This window comes from Lissotriton helveticus, chromosome 4_1 (genome assembly GCF_964261635.1).
Source record: "Lissotriton helveticus chromosome 4_1, aLisHel1.1, whole genome shotgun sequence".
Classification (NCBI taxonomy): domain Eukaryota; kingdom Metazoa; phylum Chordata; class Amphibia; order Caudata; family Salamandridae; genus Lissotriton; species Lissotriton helveticus.
In genome coordinates this window covers 2120295309-2120318997 of record NC_136063.1, presented here as the reverse complement: position 1 = coordinate 2120318997, position 23689 = coordinate 2120295309, and the positions used below count along the sequence as shown (strand labels likewise).

The following is a 23689-nucleotide window of genomic DNA, read 5'->3' as shown; positions in this document are numbered from 1 at the left end:
AAATGTTCCTTAGCTGAAGCTCTCCCGGTGTCTGAGGAGGTTGCTTGAGGTCTCTAATGCCGATCAACCCTACAGGTTAGATAGAGGATATATACAAGATTTTTTCTCTAGACCACACTCGTCTGATTTTAACTTCTCCACATCAGGGGACTTCTATCAGGAGTATCGACATGCCGGTGGTATATGTATCAAGAGTCCATTTGTTCACACTCTTCTGATCTACATACATACATGCATATATGTATGTGGCATATACTATAAATACTTGATTTTTATTCTTCGATTGGACAGAAGAGCAGAGGCCCTCTACTTTAAGGCTCTGGGCCTGCACTCTGAAATTCCTACATCTTTTCTGCAGAAAAATATTGAATACCTAAATACATCGAGATAACATCTCAGATGTATACTTTGTTGCAAGTGTGTTCCGGAGGTTTAATTGTGCTTTGTAATGTTGAGTGTACAGTAGGTTTACACTAGCTGATGGACAAAGATGCCCTGAGGAAGAAAGCCTTTGTTAAGGTGAAACGCGTTGGCTGCACTTGTATTTTCAGATGAAGAACCAGAATAAAAGATAAACGTACATAAAAAGGATCTACTAGTTTTACTTTGGATCAAGCCTTGTACATACATGTTTACTTTGGATCAAGCCTTGTACATACATGTCTGTTGCCTCCTATTCCAGTTTGAACGTGGCTGTAAGTTGCTGGCCCCTTTAATGGTGGAGCTGCTGTATTTGTTCCCTAGTGACGTTGATCCAAAGGTTGTGGAGGGGTTTTGTCTGTGGCAAAGGGAATCCAAATAACCTTACCTTTTGAGGGAGTCGAGCGCAGAGGGAGAAATATGTCCGTATAGTGTCCTGATTTGTGGAATACCAGAAAAGTGCCAAAACCCATTAAATACTTGAGTATGCATGATAAGATTATGGCGTGCATGCTTGGTGCTTATTAAGGTCCCGATTTATTTAGATTGATTGGCGCAATGGTTCTAGAATGTTTTAGACCCACTATGTATAAGTTTTGATTTTAAAGAAGAAGCTGCAGCATGCTAGATGTTTGTAGCTGCGTAATGTTGGGGATCCTGCTCAGTAATAGTGCATTAAAACATTGAAACGGGTCCCTGTCGGGTCCCATATTCTTGCTCTCAACATTAATGCCAAAACCACTGACTGATTTCTGAACAATGATTGTTAAAAACGTTATGGTGATGCATGTTAGTGATTTAGGTCCTGTTTCTATTTCACATGTTTTAGTAAATCTTGCATTTTCTTAAGTGTGTTAGCCGTTTTCATTGTTGTGAAGGTATCTAGGACCCTATTTAAATAGTCCCGATTTATGCCCTCATGTGGTTATAACAAATCATATCCTTATAAAGGCATAAGAATCATATCCATATTAAGTCATAGCCAATGCAGTCCAAATATGGCAAGGCTACTCCCATAAACTCCTAGAAAGTACAACGCGTTCTTAAAACAAACCAAGCCTCCAGCAGCCCGGGATTTCCCCCTGCTTCTATTTTGATTTGTCAAAGAACTCCTGGAGTCCTGAAAGAACTGCGAGTTCTTAGTGACGTCTTATGTCCAACCTTACGTCAAACTCGGCACCTTCCAGGTATAAATATACCAGCAGCTGCCCTAGCAAAACACACGGTGGTTTGGAGCAGATCAGCTATCTACTTGCCCGACGCCCTGCTGTGGCAAGGGCCGAAGGAAGCCGACCCTCCCATTGACGCACTGAGAGAGACGCTGTCTTTACTCCTGTCGAGAAATCCAGCTCCAGTGTTTCCAGTCACCCTTGCGGGTTGCTGGGAGATCGAGTCCTGAGAGAGGGATACAAGACCTCCTTCATTCTATAACCAAGGTACGGAGCTGATTAGATCCTTAGAGAATTCTTGATTCAGATTCTTGGCAAAAACTATCTTAACTTAAATTGCAGCTCACTTACTCCTTCCCATGTACTAGGCTTAGGTTAGGTACACCGGGGTAGGCGTATCTTAGCAGCACCAGTTGAGTACGTTTAGTCATGGTTTTATCTATGTATATATTTTATCTATTTTAGATACCGTATGGCTTAGAAACCATACCATGCTTTTACAGTATTATTTTATAATACTCCTTTTACTGTACGCACTTTACTTTATGACAAGTATTGCAATTGTGGCAACTCACTTCTCTTGCATGAGAAAGAAGACTGTTCAATAAATAACCACTTTTATTGAAAACGCCCGTCTCTCTACTTCTCTGCGCTTCTGGTGAAACTAAGTATGCACGATTGACTGAGTGAAATAGTTATCTATTGTTTCCGCGACTCTGGAGATATACTCCTTATTCTGGAGGGAGCAAAGTTGTCATGTTTATGCGGTTGTCAGAAACTAATCCCTTCTTGTCTATTCAGGAAAGTTAACACCTTCCTGTTTACTCGAGAAAGTTTCTAGTGACCTCTGAGCTAGCTGGCATTCATAATTAAGTCTAACATATTCAATTAGACCTAGTCGACCTAAGTCCTACGTCTAAACTATCGTTTATGTTATTCCAATGCGCAGAGCCTATTGGGAATATAGGAACTACACTACATCATCATGTCCTATTTCTGTATGTTTTTTAATATATCGGATTCCTCTTCTGTAGAGCATACTTTGAACGTAGTTGTGCCAGGTGTGTATAATAGGATGTGATTGCGAGCTCTAGCGCGAAGGCTGAAGGCAGTGCGCGTTTCTAACAGTGCCTGCCAGTAGGTTGGCCTCTCTGCAGAGCACACAGAGCAATGGTCATGTATTCCAGTTGCAATTGAAATTCTGTGTAAATGTGTGTGAAGGGGGTACACAGTTGTCAAAATATTGACATGGCAAAAGGAAAATAAAATAAAGTGCTGACAAAATAGTGAGTGCAGTAGATATTTTGGGGCGGGTGAAGTGAAGAAGATGTGCGGAAGTGCATTCAGCGCAGTGTGAACAGAGTGCTGAGTGTGGAAAGAGATGAGGCTTAAGGTATGCAGATGGATGAGATGTAGAGAAGAAAAGGCTATACATGTGTAATGTGAGGTGCACATAACTGAGAACCAATTGACAAAGCCAACTGCCCTGGCACGTTTTAGGTATGTGTCAGTTGTTGTGTTATAGATCTGGATACAATAACAGAAAGCTCAGAAAATACTGGTCAAGTGGTATACTATGGGACTCTCAGAAATGTAGTTTACATGTTTAAGCCATGCACCTTTTACAGACTGTCGCCACACACTTTAGTTTGATGGATTGCAGCCAGCCACTATGGGTGCTTCCCTAAGACTGGTTAGAGCAATTTCTTCCAAAAATGTATGGCGCATGAAGTGCAAGACAGTGGGCACACACACATTTTAAAGGGCCTGAAGTTGTCACACTATACAATCTGCTCACTACAGTAACTGTTGGGCATAGTAATGCAGTAAGATATGGAGCAGTTTTGAATGTGCTTAAATATTTCAACACTACACATTTACATTTGTTATTTATTTAAATAAACTTTAAAATGCACTATTTGCTAATCCTTTTTGGTTTTATTGCGGGGAAGTGGGCGAGGCACGCCCCGAACACCATGTTTGCCCATCAAGCTAACTTGCTATGTAATAGTCATACCAAACTTTAACACCCCACCACAATCCAATGTAACCAGCTGCCACAGCAAGAGCGGCAAACTCAACGTGGGAACTCAACCTGGTTGGCAACATATGTTTGTTGGAGTGTGCTGTAAGAGGAACACGTACTTCCTTTGAACAACATGCCCCCCCTGAAACTTTAACATGAAGGTTACTCATAAATGCAGCTTGAAGCGGTCCAAAACTCCAAATGATAGTGAAAGCAGGCTGAAAAAGGGTTGCTGCACATTTAGATTTCAAATTAGGTACTTTGAAGAGCGATCCAGCTGGGGGTAGGTTTAAACTGTACTCTTAAAATATGTATGGATAATGCTGCTGGCTATTAATTTATGGTTGCATCTCAACATCCCACGAGAGGATTTATAACTGAGTTTACGCTATTTCTTTATAGACCCATTTATGTCGAGCCATGGGTCAAGATGAAGGGATACGATTTGGTGGCTTTTGCTTCATTTAAAACCATTATTATCGAGGTTTTGGTTACATCATGTCAGGTGTAACAGAAAACTATTTCCGACAGTCATGTTGTAGCATTGAGAAAAAGGGTGACAGAGAAATATGTACACATAAGCGGTAGAAAGAACGACAATCGTTGTCTGAAGAACATTTTTTGAAAATGAAACAATAGCCTGATTTGAGCTATGGGTCCTAAAATGTGAAGCAATGTGGATTTGTTCAGTGGGGCGTCAAAACCTATATATCTCAGGTGTCTTGTAAACATGAATACAGCAAAAAAGGAAGAGATAGGCGAAACCTTATCAACAATGGGGTGGGAGGTGGTAAAAGGCGGGGACAAATTGGGAGGAATTGAAGGAAAGGGGGGGGCACGAACAAAATCGTCAAGTGAGTATACAGAAGAGAAGAGGTGGAAGTGGGCTGCAAGTCACAAGGGATAGGAGGGCATGTGGGGGGACGACCACTTGAATGTTGCAACCTCTGTCTCATGGAAGTGCGGTGTATGCAGAGGGTTTGAGGGAGGGAGGGCATTGACCCAATTCAAGGTTGTCCTCTTCTTCCTACTTCAGCACGGCTCCTCTGTCCTTCTTATTACTACGTCGTGTATCTGAGGAGGCAAGGTTCACGGTCGCCCCTAAATACAAAATTTAGGGGTGTTACAGGGGTGTGCAGTTTGGGACCAATAGGTCCATTCCATGGGGTGAGTACACCCCCTATTATGCCACCCTCCTGTGGGAGGGAGCATGAGCCTCTCACTGATTGGCTGGGTCCCCTCCTCTTCAAGATGGAGGGGACTGAGATGTGTGCTTCACCTGGTCTCCCCCACCTGAGGGGTAGGGTTGGCAAAGGTGGGCACACCTCTCTTCCTAACTTGGTGTTCCCGCCAATTCTCCTGCCCAAAGTGGGGGTCAGAATCTGTCGGAGCCAGTTGCTGAGGGCGCCAACAGGCATGGTCCGCTAACAAAGGCGGAAGGCCTGTGAAGCTTCCCCTTCATGGACCCAGCCCATCCTGGGGGAGGAGGCATGGAACGGGCTTTATTTCTGGACCCAGAGAGCGGAGGCCCTCTACCCAGGGGGTCCAGAAACCTGTCTGGTGGTGGCAAATGGCAGGCAGCCATTCATTAACCACACCAGGGCTGGTAGTTTTTCAGGGGGCATCTCTAAGATGCCCTTTGAGTGTATTTAACATTAAATCCCACACTGGCATCAGTGTGGGTTTAATGTGATGAGAAGTTTGCTACTAAACATTCCAGGTTCAAACAAAACCATTAAGTAGCTGTGGAGTTCATTATGAACAGCTTCCAGACCATATACTCTTTATGGCTTTACTGCACTTACAATGTCTAAGAATGGACTTAGACACGGTAGGGGTACAGGACTAATGCAACTCTACCCTCACCTGGGGGCTAGTGCACCCGGCTAGAGGGGTGACTTACCTAGGCCACAGGCAGCAAGTTGCAAGGCAAGCATGGCACACAGGGATGTGTGTGTTATCCAGTATTGGGGTATCTTTCATAGATTCACATGCCTGAATCATTCCCCGTCGACGAGGCGGGAGTCCCACGGTAAAAAATATATACAATAGCAGTGACTAAACATTGTTTGTAGTAGGCTGGAAAGGACTATAGGCCCAACTAGGCCCAAAACTTAGCAGCCTATCTACCCCATTATGTAAAAAGAACTGAAACTGTAGCCTCAGCCAATCAGCTGTCCTCACCCTCTAGAACCTTCCCAGCTCAGGCAGTTCTCCTCAGATTTTCACCGCACGTCGTGGGTGATGGGAGTCTCCCTGAGCTCTGCTCAGTTTTTTCTTCAGCTTTACATCTTTTTGGAATTATACTTCATTTCTCGGACCCTTTTAAGGCAGTAATATGGCAGTATGGCAGTAAACAAGGTAATAGACTATGATATATGTCTAACCTTTTCCTCATTAACTCTCACGTTCTGAGAGATGAGGCTATTTTGGGTCAGAGACTTTAACCTGCCACTTCTGAGGAGGACAACGAGGATAAGGAGAGGTCAAAGGGAGAAGTCGCGCCAGGAGCTTATAGAGGGCGCGCATTAAAGCCATAAGATTCACTTTGAGTCTTTATAGGCATTTCTCGCAGAGGATGCAACTCCCTTTTATCCCTGACACTACATCAGGGAAGTCCTCTTGACCTGACATTAGGAGTTTATATCATAACTCCATGTCTACTATTACTGCCTTCACCTTTTAAGATCCTCATCTACGATGATCGTCGACGACAGCCTCATCTTCGAGGGACGTCGACGATGGCCTCAGAGAGTCGTTGACGATGGCTTCATCTATGATGGTCGTCTACGACGGGCCTCGTCTACGATGGTCGTTGACGACGGGCCTCGTCTACGACGGTCGTCGACGACGGTCCTCGACTACGGCGGTCGTCGACGACGGGCCTCGTCGACGACTGGCCTCGTCTCGGCGGTCGTCGACGATGAACTAATCTGCGACGGTCGTCGACGACGGCCTCATTCATCTATGTCGGTCGTCGACGACTATCTCATCTAAGGCGACCGTCTATGATTGCTATGATAGTGTCATCTACAATGGCAATGCCTAGCTACGACGGTAGTCTGACAGCCTTACCAAGGTAGCCTCCTATACATATGGCCTCATCTGTGAATGGCCTACGCTACACTTGTCCCCATCTATGAATGGTATCATCTATGAATGGCCATCATTCAATTGCCTCATCTATGAGTACCTCTTTTACGGATGATATCACCTATTTTAACCTCATCTATGATGGTTTTGTTACGACTGTCTTCTATGACAGCATCTTTCTCTACCACTGGCCTTGTCTACCAATGGCCTAGTCTACCAATGACAGTCTACAAATGACCTAGTCTACCCCAATGGCCTCGTCTACCAATGGCCTCGTCTACCAATGACCTCGTCTACCAATGACCTCGTCTACCAATGACCTCGTCTACCAATGGCCTCATCTACCAATGGCCTCGTCTACCAATGGCCTCGTCTACCAATGGCCTCGTCTGCCAATGGCCTCGTCTGCCAATGGCCTCGTCTGCCAATGGCCTCGTCTGCCAATGGCCTCGTCTGCCAATGGCCTTATCTTCCATTGCCCTCATCTACCGATGGCTTGATCTGCCAATGGCCTCATTTACAAAGGGCGAATGGTGTCATTTATGTTACCCTTATCTACGGATGCCCTCATTTAGGATTGCCTCATCTTCAATGGCATTGTGTATGGTGGTCGTCTATGACAGCCTCATTTAGGATGGTTGCTCTTGACGGTTATCTATGCCGTCGTTCTAGTCTGCAATAACCTCGCCTATATAACCATGTTTAAAAAAAAAGAAAGTCTATGTTGGGATTGGCTGCGATGGCCTTAGCGGTAACAGCAGCATATATACTTTTAATGCAGTGGGCAGCAGCTAGATTTTGACTGCCAGATACAGGTGAGGAGACAGAATATCTCCTTCATGGTTTCGAGGAGGCATGCAGGAAGATCATGAGAGTGGTACCTATAATAGACAAAGTCTATTCCAGCAGTGTTTCTGTGAATAAAAAGATATTGTGTACCTACTAGTAGCCCATCCGGTCTGATAGCCCACCGTTCGGCCACATCACAGGCCGTTCAACGGCAATCTAAAATCCTGCAGCGCCGATCACCACAACGCCTGACAAAAAAGGATATTGTCTTGGGCTTATGGGGAACAAATTCTCTGCTTTGGCAGCGGCCTCTAGTAGAGCTGGCAATCCTTTATCCATGATCGGCTGTTCTGACCGTCAAATGTGGTCAGACATAGCGAGTTTCAATGACCTCATTACTGAGGACCGAAGGCGGAATGCAGGAAAGATTCTGTTGAAAGGATGCAGAATCAGAAACTTTAGATTGCGCCTTAGACATTGTGACCACCAACCCCCGTCGCTTAGCAGGGGAGGCAATGCTTGGACACCAGGGATGGCTTAAATCCGCTACCTTCAGACCTGAGCAAAGATTCTAATCATGCCTATGATGAAGAGTTTTTTGGTTGGTAAACATTTTAATGAAGCCCTCTTAGTTATAAAATCTGGCACTGATACTGCACGATCATTAAGCACCCTTCAATATGGGCGCTGATCTTTCAGAGGAGCTAGATGAAGGGGTTTTTCATCAAGAGGAGGATACCAAAACCAACTGAATAAGCAGTATCAATCTCAATACAGCCTTGCAGCTAGACAACATGCCGTAGATAATCTACGTCTCGTTTCTCCCATCAGGGTGGTCGAAAGAGATTTCAGTATCAAGCCCGAGACGCTAACAGGAAACCATGATCTCCACAGGGCTCCAACCATTTTACCCTCTTCTCGCATGGGCCCGAAGATTCCAGGTTTTTGTTTTCAAGTGACAGGGAACTATGTCAGGCCAATGGGTTCTAACCTAGTAACCAATGGTCACTCCCTGGAATTTATCAAACGGTCATATGCTACTCCGCCCAGGGGTCCCCCTCCCCCTCGTTTTTCACAACAATTAAGTTATTTAAACGAAAGATATTTTAGGGCTTGCGTGGATAGAGAGGATGCGAATTTCCACATACCTATCCACCCCAAACAGCACAAATATTTTCGCTTTCAGGTGGCTGACGCACATTATAGGTGCAAAGTGCTCCTGTTTGGGCTGAGATCGTCACCAAGAGCTTTTCACGAAGTACTTGGTACCAGTGGCAGCAGTATTGAGATCTTAAGGAATGCAAGTATTCCCCGCTCTAGACGATTGGCTGTTCAAAGGTCTTTCAGAACACGAAACCAAGATTGCCACGGTAGATGTACCCATCTCGCCTTTTCTCTGGGGTTGATTCTCTACGACAGCACATTGCTGTTAAGTCCTCTCCGAGTAAATGTATTTTCGCGGAGCAGGGTTACACACCATCCAGAACAAAGCATTCTTGTCACACGACCGCCAGTTGCGTTTTCAAAAATTGGCAAGGTTAACTTCAAGGGTCAGTTTCAGTTCAAATATTTGCTTTGTTCCTGAGGATGTGCTCTTCAGCGATACGTCTCATACCCTTAGCATGACTCAAAATGAGATCTTCTCAGGAAGGACTACAGTCTATGGACCAAAAGACAATGGGTTCGTTCGACGACACCATCAAGGTTACACCGTGCATGATAAATTCTGTACATTGCTGGTCGCAGACAGGGAATATAACCCAGGGTCTCACGTTCCTGCAAACCCTTCCAGGGTTAGTTTTAATGACTGATGCCTCCATGGAAGGATGCGGAGAGCATCGGCAGGAATTGCAGAATTCAAAGGAAATGGTCTCAAAGGCAACAGCAAATCAACAGGCTTGAGCTCCACAACGCTGTTCGGTCCCCCCAAACATTCCTCCTGAGCTAGTCCAGGCCGACAATACCATCAGCATGTATTATATCAATAAACAATGAGGAACTAATTCAGCTACACTCTCGCAGGAGGTTTAGGAATTGTGAGAAGGTGTCACATTTCACAAGATGTCTTGAGAGCTGAACACGACAAGGCTCTCCACAATAATAATAATAATAAAAAACATTTATTAAGCGCCTGGTTGCACAAGAGCGACTTTGCGTCCCCGCTCAATGCTCTGAGCATGTCTCAGTCGGATTGTCACGAGTGGAAGCCGTACAAGGGTCAGGTGAACCCAGTGTTCCAAGTTTGGGTTAAGCCGGCACGGGATCTATTTGCATTCTGAGAGAACAAGGACGGCCGATATTATGCCAGCAGGTTCCCTCAACAGGGATCAAGAGGGAATGCCCTGTCCATGCAATGGTCTGGGATTTGTGCGTACGCTTCTTCCCCCAATACCATTGATTCCGAAGGTGTTCTGTAGAATGAAGCTGGAAGGTTACCGTCTACTTCAGATTGCACCCCGTTGGCCAATATTGGTTCTCAGAACTTCTGCTATTGTTTCCAGGCAAGTCAGGGGACGGAGGCCAAGTGGTTCGTCCGGACCCACAGGCACTGCACTTACAGCTTATCATTTGTTAGAGTTTAAGGGCATCAACATTTCAAAGGGCATCAACATTTCGAAGAACTGTTGTGAAATATTGGGAAAATCTCGTGCCCAGGGCACAATCAAGGCTTATCGCCTCAAATGGAAGCGATATTGCGGTTGGTGTGAGGTGAATGCTATTCACTCAATTACAGTTACTGCAGAACAAGTTCTCCATTATCTGCTCTTCTAGCCAAGTCTGGGCTTAGTTTTTCGTCGGTCTAAATGTGTCTTGATGCTCTTTCCAGATTTAGGAAATGTTAAGATTTCCTTTTTTCTGCTCTTTGTCACTTGCCAAACAGTTTATGAAAGGGGCTTTTCCGAGCCTTCTCTCCAGTGCGAGCATCCTTCCAGAATGGGAACTGAGCATTGCTAGCGCAGTTAATGAAGTGTACATTGGTCCATTCCTAGGGTACCAACACAATTTCACTTTAACGAACCGGTAAGATTCAAGACATTCTTTCCGGATCCATCTGCTCCAGCTGAAAGAGCAATACGCTCACTGGATGTTTAACGCTGTTTTAAAAATTCTAATTGTAGAAAACTAAGGATATTAGATGATCCAGCCAGCTGTTCGTGGCTTATGGTCAAGCAACTCTTAGAACGGCTGTAACAACGGCAAGAATAGCCAGATGATTAGCATCTTTTCTGCCATGACAAGGCTAACAAACCTTTGCAGAGGAAAGTCGAAGCTCTCTCCGACTAGAGCAGTATCAACGTTTGCAGCTTTATTGGCTGGAGTAATTCCAGAAGTTATATGGGGCTGTGACAAGGGAAAATGTCCACACGTTCACGAGACATTACTGCCTTCAGTCTGCATGTCAAGAGGGTTCGGCAGCTGGGCAAGTTGTCCTACGCTACCTCTTTTCGTTAATACCAGTTTCGGTGACCCTTTGGATTTTTAAATATTATCTATGTTTGCCATTATTCATGATATGCAAAAGGTTATGCGATTTTAACATGTTATATTTATATATACTCTAGAATGTATATCGGATGTGTATGAGACTTACATATTCACGTATGAACCTTACTATGCATGTCTCTTTAGTTCTTATAACTCATGTTTTAACTTTGAATGTTTGCATTTTCAAGCCTCTGTTAACAAATAATGGATGCAACTGAGAGTTTATTAGCACAAGTCTATAGTGTTATACTATTTTTCAAAGCTGTCTTATTTTACACTGTATTATATGAAGGTTTTTTATGCATATGTTATGAAACGTGTTCGTGCTCTATAACCTTCCAGGTTGTGTGGGAATATGTGCATTTTCTTTGTCTCCCACCTTCCTCTACCGACAGACATGGTATTACTGCTTGCTATTCCGATTCAGGCATGTGAATCTATGAAAGATACCCCAATACTGGATAAGAAAACAAGTTACTTACCTGTAACTACAGTTATCCAGTATTGGTATCTTTCATAGATTCACATGCACCCACCCTCCTCCCCGGAAGGGCAGTTTCTTTGTTATGGATACTACTTCTCACTTGTGCTGGGAAAATCTGAGGAGAACTGCCTGAGCTGGGAAGGTTCTAGAGGGTGAGGACAGCTGATTGGCTGAGGCTACAGTTTCAGTTCTTTTTACATAATGAGGTAGATAGGCTGCTAAGTTTTGGGCCTAGTTGGGCCTATAGTCCTTTCCAGCCTACTACAAACAATGTTTAGTCACTGCTATTGTATATATTTTTTTACCGTGGGACTCCCGCCTCGTCGACGGGGAATGATTCAGGCATGTGAATCTATGAAAGATACCAATACTGGATAAGAACAATAGTTACTTACCTGTAATCTGTGGTTCTCCAGTATTGGTGTCTTTCATAGATTCACATGCCTGAATCATTCCCCGTCGTCGGAGTAGGAGTCCCACGGTATATAAAAAAGCAGTAATAAGCCATTTGTACATAGCAAATAACAGTTACAATAAACCAGGAAGTGAAGTAGCCTCAGCTACCAATGAAAAAACTTCCACATTAGTGACCATCCAAGTCATTATGTTAGACCAAACTGCAGCCAATCAGGCCACAGCTCCCACCTAGGTATTCTCCCCAGAGACCCAGGCTGTCAGATTTTTGTAGCACTGGAGTGTACCAGAGTATATACAGCTATATCATAACAGTCTGGGTGAGACTCTGAGGGGAGGTGGGTGGGTGCATGTGAATCTATGAAAGACACCAATACTGGAGAACCACAGATTACAGGTAAGTAACTATTGTTCTTCTCCAGTATTTGGGGTGTCTTTCATAGATTCACATGCCTGAATCCGAGTAGTTAGCAGTAATACCATATCTCGCTCTTATACGCCAAAACATAGTTATCATGCATAAACAGAAAGCAATGCAACATCATAAGAAAGCGTAAAGAGTGGAAAGGAGGTGGGAGAGAACACCAGAGGCTCACCTTACTGAAACAGATTTCGCAGGACTGCTCTCCCCACCGAGGCATCGGTGTCGCTTGAAGAATCCAGACAGTAATGCCTCGTGAATGTGTGCCTGCTGGACCATGTTGCTGCTCTGCAAATATGCGGGAGAGGCACACCAGCAAATAACGCAGTTGAAGAGGAGACTGCTCTTGTAGAATGGGCTCTAGGTAAGGTCTGTAAGGGTTTACCTGCTTGTTGATGGCATAACCCTATCGTGGATGAGACCCACCTGGCGATAGTTTGTTTTGAAACAGCACACCCTTGTCTTGGTCTGCCATATGCCACAAATAGCTGATCCGTCTTCCTGATGGCAGCTGTTCTTGAAAGATAAAATTTAAGGCATCTCTTAATGTCTAATGTGTGTAAAGTCCGCTCAGCTGGTGACTGCGGATTGGGAAAAAATGTCTTAAGTATCACAGGCTCATTGAGATGAAAATCCGATGGTACTTTGGGCATGTACTTCGGGTTGGTGCGTAGTATCACAGAGTCAGGTGTGAATTGCAAGAATGGTGGCTTAATGGTGAATGCTTGCATGTCACTCACTCGTCTGGCTGATGTTAGTGCCAGCAGCAAAGCAACCTTCCAAGTGATGAACTTGAGATCGATCTTATGAATAGGCTCAAAGGGATGGCGAAGAAGCTGTGCTAGGACTATATTTAAATGCCAAGATGGAGGTGGCCGGCGTACAGGTGGAAACATACGAAATAAGCCTTTAAAGAATTGTTGTATTATCCTTGAGGAGTATAGAGAAGTCTTACCGTCCTGACGGTATCGTGATATGGCGGCCAAGAACACTTTAAGTGTTGAGTGCGCCAAACCTGATTTAGCGAGCTGCAAAAAGAAGGGTAATATCGCTTCTGGCTTCGCAGTCATTGGATGCAAATTCATAGTTTGGCACCAAACACAGAAACGTTTCCACTTTAGTTTGTAAGTTTTGTTTGTGGAAGGCGCCCTAGCATTGGCCAGGACTTCCTGACAGTCTTGTGGAATGTTCAAGTGCGCAAACTCGTGGTGTTGAGGAGCCAAGCCGATAATTTCAGAGATTGAGGGTCTGGATGAAACACCTTGCCTTCTTGGATTGTTAGAAGGTGTGGAATTCTGGGCAGTTGAATTGGCTCGCATTCTGATAGAAGGAGAAGCTGCGTGAACCAATATTGTCGTGGCCACCGTGGAGCAATCAGGATAATTCGACACGGTTGCTTTCTCATTTTCTTGATGACTTTGGGTATGAGTGGAATTGGCGGGAAGGCGTAGGCAAAGATCCGTTCCCAATTGAGTGAGAGAGCGTCCCCGCAAGAGTCCCTGTGGGGAATCCAGCTCGCAAAGTGAGTACATTTCTTGTTCTGATAAGTTGCAAACAGGTCCAGATCGGGGAGACCCCATCTCTGGAAGATCCGATCCAGCGCCGGCTGATGCAGTTCCCATTCGTGAGTGCTGTTCTTGGATCTGCTCAGCGAATCTGCCAATACATTGGCTACTCCCGGAACATGCACCGCTGACAAGTTGATGTCGTGATCCAGAGCCCAAGTCCAGATCTCTTGAGCCTGTTGAGACAACCGGGCTGATCTTGTGCCCCCCTGCTTGTTCAGGTAATGCATGCTCGTTGTGTTGTCTGTTCGAATCAACACTGTGGAGCCTTGTAGGATTGCCAGAAAGGATTTTAGGGCGAGGAAAATGGCTCGTAACTCCAGCAGATTGATGTGCCATTTCTTCTGTTGAGCGTCCCATTTGCCGCTGATCGTCATCCCTTGAAGGTGAGCGCCCCAACCTTCTAGGGAGGCATCCGTGGTCAAGATGAATCTTGGGACTTCTGCGAGGAAGGCACAGCCGATTTGTAGGTTGCGTGCCTGACTCCACCACAGGATTGTGTCCTTCATTCGAGGCGTCAGTGTGATGAGATCCTCGAAGGACCCCGATACCTGCACCCATTGGTGACTGAGTTCCTCTTGTAATGGTCTCATCCTCAGACGACAGTTTGGAGTGAGAGGGATGCACGAAGAGATCATCCCTAGGAAAGATTTGAATCTCCGGACAGAAACGTACTCTTTTCTGAGGAGTGTTGTTGCCATTGTTCTGATCTTTTGCTGCCTTTCGTTTGAAATGAAGACCTGGGCGAGCTTGGAATCCAGTGTTGCTCCTAAGAAGGATTTTCTTTGAGATGGAATTAGATCTGACTTCTCGAAGTTCACTGAAAACCCCAGGCTTTGAAAGAGGCAAAGGCATTTTTGGACATGGTCGTTTGCTGTGGCGTAGGAATTGGCCTTGATAAGGCAATCGTCCAGATAAGGGTATATTTGAATTCCCTGCAATCGTAGGTGCGCCGCTACGGGTGCTAGCATTTTCGTGAATACTCTCGGGGCTGAGCGTAGTCCAAAGGGAAGCACCTTGAATTGGAAATCCCTGCCAGCCACTCTGAACCTTAGGAACTTCCTGTGTCTGGGGAAGATAGGGACGTGGAAGTAGGCATCCTGAAGGTCGAGTGTTGCCAAGTGGTCCCCTTCTGCCAAAAACTGTAGGATCTCCTGGAGTGTTAACATTCTGAACGTTAATTTTTTGATGAATTTGTTCAGGGCACGCAAATCGAGGATTGGGCGCCATTCCCCTGATTTTTTGCGTATCAAGAAAAAACGAGAGTAGAAACCTGTCCCTCTCTGGTGTCGAGGTACTCTCTCGATTGCCCCTTTTCGAATCATGGAATTGATTTGGATGAAGAGTTCCTTGAGATGTGCTGGGGGCGGCCCTTTTGGAGGAGAATTTTGAGGGGTTTTTACAAATTCTAAAATGTGTCCCTTGGATACCACATCCAGCACCCATTTGTCTGTAGTAATCTTGGACCATTTTGAGTAATGTTGGGATATTCTTCCTCCAATTTGTTTTTGGCGGGGACACTTTGGCGGCAGGAAGTGAACTTCACTTCTTGTTGGTGTTATCTCTTCCACGATATGTTGGTTTTCCTCGGGGCTATGTGTAAGAGTTACGTCTTTGGCCATAAGGCTGTTGCTTGTATGGCTGGTACCTCTGTGTGTTTTGAGAAGTGGTGTAGTTACGCTGTTGGTAATATCCTCCCCTATTGGAGAAATTTCCCCTACCTCTTGCGCCACGAAAGGAAGATTTACGAAACTGCAGAGTGCCCAAAGATCGTGCAGTTTCAGTATCCTTTTTGATGGCCTGCAAAGCTTCATCCACGTGCGAGCCGAATAGGAACTCGCCATCATAAGGCATATTTAAGACCTTGGACTGTACTTCATGTCTAAAAGATGTAGATTTCAACCATCCCTCTCTCCGAAGGACTGCGGCTCCTGCCAATTGTCTGAAGCCTGTAGCTGCTACATCCACTGCGGCGTCAATGATCTCTGACGATGCACACTCCCCTTCTTGTAGAATTTTGATCGCCTCAGACCGGTCCGGTTCAGGCAGTTTCTTAATATAAGGCGAAATGTCAGACCACATTTGCCTATCGTATCGGCCAAGAATCGCCATAGAATTAGCAACCCTGACTGTGGTTGCTGCAATCGTGGAGACTTTTTTGCCAATGGTATCGAGTCGTCTTCCGTCTCTATCTGTAGGCGTGGAGATTTGAGATGATGGGTTTTTCGCCCTTTTTTGAGCTGCTTGTGCAATGACTGAGTCTGTCTTGGCCTGTCCAATCAGGCAAGCCGGTGAAGAAGCAGGCGCTCTGTATTTTTTATCCACTCGTGGCAAAACTGGAGGTAAAGAGTTTGGAGTGGCCATGATCTTCAGACCTTCTTTCCAAATAAACTCTATGATCGGTATCGACCAGCTCTGTCTTTGGGAGAGATTCTTGAAATCATACAGGAAACAATCATCCTGTTTTGTCTCCATGGTAATGAGAAATCGTTTGGTAGCGTTATCCATAATTCTATGGAAATTTGCAATATCCACCGGTGGTGATTCAGCCTTCGGCTGTTCATCTGGAGCAGGGGAGTCAGCCTGATAATCTTCATACTCCGACGAATCAGAGTCATCCAATTCTCCTTCTTCATGAGCCTCCTCTTCAGAGTTGTCGTCCACCGGTTGAGTAGATGGTACCGGTATGGATGGGGCATGTACCGATTCTTCCCTGTTAGGAGGGACTGAATGCGGAGTACCTCTAGGCGGGGGGGAAGTGATGTGTGATTCGCCCGATTCCGAGGGCGGAAATCGTTGGTAATAATCATCCAACATGGACATCAAATTTCTAAATAATTCCATGGGCATTTGTGTTCCTGACCGGGGTGCAGGATCCAACCCTGTGTGTTGCGTCACCTGCTCCTCTTCCTCTTGTTCCTTAACGTGTATGAGCAAGTCAGATGGACTTGTAGCCGCCGGAAACAAGTCTCCAGCAGAGTCCTCGTCGGAATCCAAAAGCCTGTCTGGCATCGTGAGTGGTGACATACATGCAGACTGTGATGGGCGTTGTAAAATCGCCGCAGTGGTGGCTGGAGAAGGCAACGATATGGTGGTGCTCTTTGCAGACCATACTTGAAGATCTGTGCAAGTTGACAGTTTTGGCGTCATTGGATTCCCTTGGGCCACCGAGAAGTCCTGTGGCATTGACTTTGCTGTGAGGGACGAACTCGCCGTCGTCGACGACTGTGGCTGGAGAGGTCTCGTCGACCATCCATTTTTCGATGTCGACGACGTCGTCGTCGGCGGAACAACTTTCGTCGTCGACGGAACAATTTTCTTCGTCGACGGGGCCGTCGACGGCGTTATCTTCTTCGTCGACGAGGCCGTCGTCGACGACGACTTCGTCGACGGGGCCGTCGACGGTGTCTTCTTCGTCGACGGTTGGATCGTCGACGGAGTCTTCCTCGTCGACGATGAGTCAGTCGACGGGTGCTTCGGCGACGGTGAAGCCGTCGACGGCAAGGCTTTCTTCGTCGACGGTAGTGTCGTCGTCGACGGGATGGGATTTTTCGACGCTGAGGAGGGCTTTGTCGACGGTGGCTCGTCGACGGTAGGTGAAATTTTCTTCGTCGACGAGATGGGACGAACTTGAACATGCACATAAGTAGGTGAGGACACCGAGGACACCACCAAAGAGGGTTTTGGTGAGGAGTAGGTCACAGTAGAAGTCACTGTAGTGGCAGCCTGATAGGAAACCGGCAGAGAAGGTGCTGCCTTGGTTGTAGGCCTCTGAGGTGACAATAAAGGCACAGTCTTATTAATGACAGGCTGTTTGACAGATTTTTGACAGGCTTTCTTCACCTTAGAAGTGGAAGGTTCCTCAGCAGCGTGCTGGGCCTGTTTCGCCACCTTAGCCTTAGGGGTAGTTACTGTACCCTCAGCTATTCTCTTCCTAGATCCCATAGAAGACATAGAGGCCAAACTTCCTACCTCAGAGAGTGGCAAGTCCTTGTCCTTATTCCGTTGTATCCATAGTAGGAGGCGACCCTCTCTGTCCCTGAGGGTTTTAGTTGGAAAAGTGCGACAAATCTTGCATTCCTTAGCCTGATGGTCTGGATACAAGCAGTAAATGCAGAGAGAATGAGGGTCTTCCTTGAAGAGCCTTGCCTTGCCACAAGAGTCACAAGCCCTGAAAAGGGACTTAGATGTGGACATGTTGGAAAGAAGAAACTTTCAAAATTTCAAAGTAGAAGAAGAAAACTGAGCAGAGCTCAGAGAGACTCCCTATCACACGACGTGCGGTAAAAAATCTGACAGCCTGGGTCTCTGGGGAGAATACCTAGGTGGGAGCTGTGGCCTGATTGGCTGCAGTTTGGTCTAACATAATGACTTGGATGGTCACTAATGTGGAAGTTTTTTCATTGGTAGCTGAGGCTACTTCACTTCCTGGTTTATTGTAACTGTTATTTGCTATGTACAAATGGCTTATTACTGCTTTTTTATATACCGTGGGACTCCTACTCCGACGACGGGGAATGATTCAGGCATGTGAATCTATGAAAGACACCCCAAATACTGGAGAACTGTAGTTACAGGTAAGTAACTTGTTTTCTTGTATGCGAGTTGACCTGCACACCGTCTGTGGTTTGTGCTTTTCAATCTAGAAGTGAAGTTAAACTAATCCCTTTGTGTTGTGTCTGCGTGCTTTCTCACTGGGGGGTATAGCCCTAACCCCTGTGTTACAATTACATATTTCAAGTCCTGGGATCACCCAGGTCTGTGAGATGCACTGCCTAGGTCCTTACGGTTTAAACAACGTTTCAAAAAGCTATTTAAAACATTCAATATGAATTAAACAAATTTCACACATGCGAATTTCAACAACATTGTATTTTTGAGTACAAACAGTTTAGTAACTCCTGCTGTTGCCTATGTGTAAACTTCAAAAATCAAAAGGTGCAAATGACCATTGCCAGTTCATGTAATTATTTTCAAATCATCCAAAAACATGAATTGCCATAAAATTATATATAAAAAAGTTCAAAAACTAAGACATTCCCAATGCATTTCGGGCCTCTAATGGTGGCACAATAGGTGCTGTAGCCTTGAGGACTTCCCTGGTCACAGTGCCCTTGGTACCCCCATGGTACCTTTTACAAGGGGCTTACCGGTGGCCAGATATGTGTCAATTGTGGGAACAAAGGTACAGTTTTGGGAAAGAACATAGGCTCTGGGAACCTGATTGGCAGGGATCCATGCTACATCTAGTCGAATTGCATCAAGTGTCAGGCAAAAAGTGAGGGGTAACCATGCAAAAAGGGACACTTTCCTACACACCCTATACCTCTTGGAGCCTGGGCAGGAGAAACTAGGGGAGGAACGTCCCAGAACCAGATGTAGGGGTGGACTAGACGTTTTCTCTACTTCAAAGGGTGTAACCAGATATAAATATTGGACCGCTTGAGCCACTCATTTGTACTCTCCTGGACCTGTGGACATTACAGGAGGACTGCCTTGTTCCCCAGAGGACAGCTCTCCTTCCCGAGGCCTACCTTGTTCCCCAGAGGACTGTCCAACTGCTTACGACCAGCCCTTTTCCCCAGAGGATTGCCCTGCAGCCTGAGGCCTGCCCTGCTCTCTGAGAAGGAAGACTAGAGCTGCTTCCTTCATCCCAGACTAACCTGAGTGACTCCAAGGGTCAGTTGGCTGACCTCCTTTTCTGAGCTGCAGGAACACAACAAGCTCCAAAGGCCTCCATGTAACTTCCCGGCAGACCTGCTGCAACTGGCCCTTTCTGGACCAGCAGCTGGACCTGACTGATCACTGCTGACATGAGTTCATGATTCCGAATAGGTGCCTCCCCATGTCCTTGACCCTTGGCTAACATCAACTTTGGGAACCAGACTTTTGAGATGGTAACTTTTTCCAGGAGGACTAACTTGGCCCCTGTATCTGGCCTACCCTCCCTTTCAAGCAGCCTCAACCTGTGACTATGTCCCAGTCTAACGTGACAAAATACACAGTTAGTGCTTTCTACTTCTTGGCCCAGCTTTTACTTTAAGCTTTAAATATTCATAACTTTGGTTCTTTTGACTAGATTTAATTTGTTTTGGAGTCAAATTATTTTTATTTTACTATACTTTCGAAAATGGTATGGCATTTTTATTGTGTTGTGTTTTCACTTCATAACTGTTTGAGTGCTACATAAATACTTAACACAGAGCCTCCAAGTTAGGCCTGGCTACATTAGTGCCAAGCTACCAGACAGTTAAGCACAGGTTAATTTAGTGACATTTGTGGTTCCCCCTAGGAAAGAATGTGGCTGTTGAAGGGTTTTCACCTCCCTCAGTAAAAACTCCAATTTCTTACAATCAGAAATTCAAGAACGTACTTTATGACCCTAATTATAAAAATGCAGTTTAAAGCTGAAATACACAAAAGATTTACTTCTAAACACAGTTACCTTAGGTTTTATGTTAACCAGACAAATCAGCACGAGCAATTAAAGTGACCTTGAATCTGCAAGCCCATTTGTGTTTATATAAAGGGTTATAACAACTCCTCCCTTCCTCCCATGCAGGGGCTATGAGACGATTTAGCCACATATTTTAAACAGAAGAACGACAAAATGTATAACTCATTTGAACCGGAAGAGGGGGCCCCGGCACTAACACCTACCCCGGAAGATCCTCTCTCCCCCAGTCTAGAGACCTTCTCAGCTATCACCTCCGAGCAAGTGCGTGCTTTGCTGGTACACACTAAGTCAGGCTTTCCACTAGATGTGGCTCCCCCTTGCATCATCTCAGATCTGGCACTGGTCTTGTCTAACCCAATTGTAGAAGTCTGCAATTTATCATTAGAAACAGCTTTGTTTCCTTCAAAATGGAAGAAGGCTTACATCAAGCCACTGCTTAAGAAAGCATTAGCGGACCCGTTAGACCTACAAAACTATAGACCCATTTCTCTTCTTCCATCTTGTTCAAAAATCAGGGAAACCTTGTTTAATCAACAACTTTCGGGTTATCTGGAACAAAATAACCTGCTCGATCCTTTGCAGTCAGGCTTCCGTGCTGGCCCCAGCACTAAGTCTGCTCTGACAGAGGTAACAGATGTTGCTGGATGAGGGAACTCCTACGATGCTAGTCCTTTTGGATCTGACTGCAGCCTTTGACACCATCTCACAGAGAATCCTGCTGGGTAAGCTGCGAGAGATTGGTGTCAGAGTATCGGCATTAAAATGGATGCATAGCTTTCTGACCGACAGAACACAATGTGTACAATTGGAGGTACCACAGGGCTCCATCTTAAGTCCCACCTTGTTCAATATCTATGTGTCTTCTCTGGCCCCCATCATCAGATCTTTCGGGTTCCAAACGATCTCTTATGCGGACGACACCCAGGTGATACTTCCCATAGAAAAGAACCCTGCTCTGACCAGAGAAAAATTTAAGAGCCACATGGATGAGCAAGAACTTCCTACAGTAGAACTCCAATAAAACAGATTCTGCTGTTCGGGAAAGCTGAGGAGTTATGGACCGCGGAGTGGTGGCCGGTGGAACTGGGGGAAGCCCCCCATTCCTAACAAAACATGCTAAGAATTTGGGCATTGTGATCAATAACAAACTCTCCATGGAGGAGCATGTAAAAACCATCTCCGGCAAGTGCTTTGGTATGATGCGCATGCTGAGAAAAGTCTTCCTGTGGATTCTCCTCTATACCAGAAAAGTCCATTCAGGTGCTTCTAGTCAGTAGTCTAGATTATGGGAACTCTCTACTGGTAGGGATGAGAGAAGATCTGTTATCAAGGCTGCAAGTCGTCCAGAATACAGCAGCGTGCCTTGCCCTTAACAAACCCGCACGAACATCATAACCGCTGTTGCAACAACTGCAATGCCTTCCTATTAGGAAAAGATTTAAACTCCTATGTTTGGTATTCAAATCTTTGCAGGGACTGAGACCAGCACATTTAACTAAAAAACTTGAATAGTACATTCCAGGGCGCCACCTGAGATCTAGCAGTCAAAAGCTGCTTCGCGCGCGTAGAATCAGGAAAGCCAAGATGGGAGGGTGTGCATTCTCTTATCTAGACCCCACCCACTGGAATAGTCTGCCAGAGGATCAGCATGTCCCAATTTGGCTCAATTTAGGAAGCGTCTCAAAACCTGGCTGTTTTGATTAAGCACTCTCTATGTATGTTGTCTGCCTCACAGCTGCCGAGAGATCCCTTCAGGGAGGATATGTCGCACCATATAAATAATAATAATATTGCACTTTGCTCTTTTCAGTCCCTAGAGTTACTCGAGTGTGACCCATTTACACATATGGAAATGTAGCAATTCTTCACTTTTGCATTCTTAAATGTAACCACTAAGGACATTTTTACTGTTCAAATGTATAATAGATTTTTTTTCGAAACCTATTCTCCAACAACCCTAACAATCGTTGCTTTGTTCCCTCCCTTCCAGTAACATAGCGAGTGTGTCATGGGCCCTAGTGCAACAAAGGAAATACCCCACATTGCTGCCGATTGATCCGTGTAACACAGCAATCATCAAGGGTCAGTTGTCCCCCAAGGCTTCTGAGCCCTGGTGCCACTGCACCTGCTTCACCAGTGTAAGCTACACCCCGCCTGCTTCCCCACTCTGAAAACGGATGCCCCTCTGCTCCTTGAGAGGAGCAAATCTCTGGCCACTTTGAGAAGTTGCCTGCAAATTACCTTTGAAGACCAACTTTGTGAGTGTGTGGGTGTTCACAGCTGTTGGAAGAGGCTTCCATTCTGGAGCACACACAACCTGTCCCTGTGACCAAATGTACTCACATTGGAAATTACACACTTACAGCCTGGGAATTTATTTCTTCGCCATTTCAGATTCTGTGACTCAGCAGCAGCTGTTTGTTCTGGTTAATGCTGCTACCTGAGCACGGAACTTGCTTACAGTTAGGTGTGCTAATGCCTAACGTTAATAATTGATGAACGTGTCGAACTTTAATGAGGCTTAGCAATAACAAAAATGCAAGAGTCAGTAACTCGCATGGCCTCTCTCCCCTGCAGGACCACGCGGACATCGAGTGGAAGTTTGCGCGCACCAAGCTCTGGATGAGCTACTTCGACGAAGGCGGAACGCTGCCCCCTCCCTTTAATATCATCCCGAGCCCCAAGTCCATCTGGTACCTCTGCAAATGGGTCCACCATCAGCTGTGCCCCGCCAAGGACTCCGAGGACGAAAACAAGAAGCACGAGAACCTGAAGACCTTCACGGTAAGGCTGCTTACTTTTTAATGACTCTTTCCAAAGTATGACTTATTTATTCCCCGCTTGCAAATGCAAGCTGTTGTTTGCTCTTACTAGCACAGCCGTCGGCCATCTTGCATTCTCCATCCTTTTAAGAGCCGGGGCGTTCTCCAGAGGGATTGTGTTGACGCTGTTCTAATGCGAATATACGTTTTGTACTTTCAGGAGCGGCACGCTGACAACCTGATTCAGAACCAGCACTACCAGGTGAGGAATCTGGGACACACTCGGGGTTATGCCGGTGCACAACACACTTTTGTGGTGTTGGCGGGTCTGTTAGGATACACTTTGACATGTGTAGGGCTTGTTTTAATTGCACTTACTCAGAAATAACTGATGCAAGCTTGGTTGACATCATGAACCAGGAAGCACTCTATGGACCAATGACCCCTTTAAATGTCTCTTAAAAACTATTGTCTACGTAACCTGTCACTAGTCTCCTTCACAACCCTATTTGTCCTCCTGCAAAAGTTCCAAACCACGCAACTCCACGTTCACATCTAATTTGCCAACACTACAGTCACTTTACTGACTTCAGCCATTTGCTC

At 45.6% G+C, this 23689-nt stretch overlaps 1 protein-coding gene across 1 annotated transcript in view; it reads left to right on the top strand.

The window, feature by feature from the left end:
• TRPC5 (transient receptor potential cation channel subfamily C member 5) overlaps positions 1–23689 on the top strand; it is a 695984-nt gene that overhangs the window by 654956 nt on the left and 17339 nt on the right. The window contains exons 7-8 of the mRNA XM_078688815.1: positions 22902–23108; positions 23307–23348. Of these exons, the coding sequence (XP_078544941.1) occupies positions 22902–23108; positions 23307–23348 (249 nt within the window). The remainder of the gene's footprint in view (positions 1–22901; positions 23109–23306; positions 23349–23689) is intronic.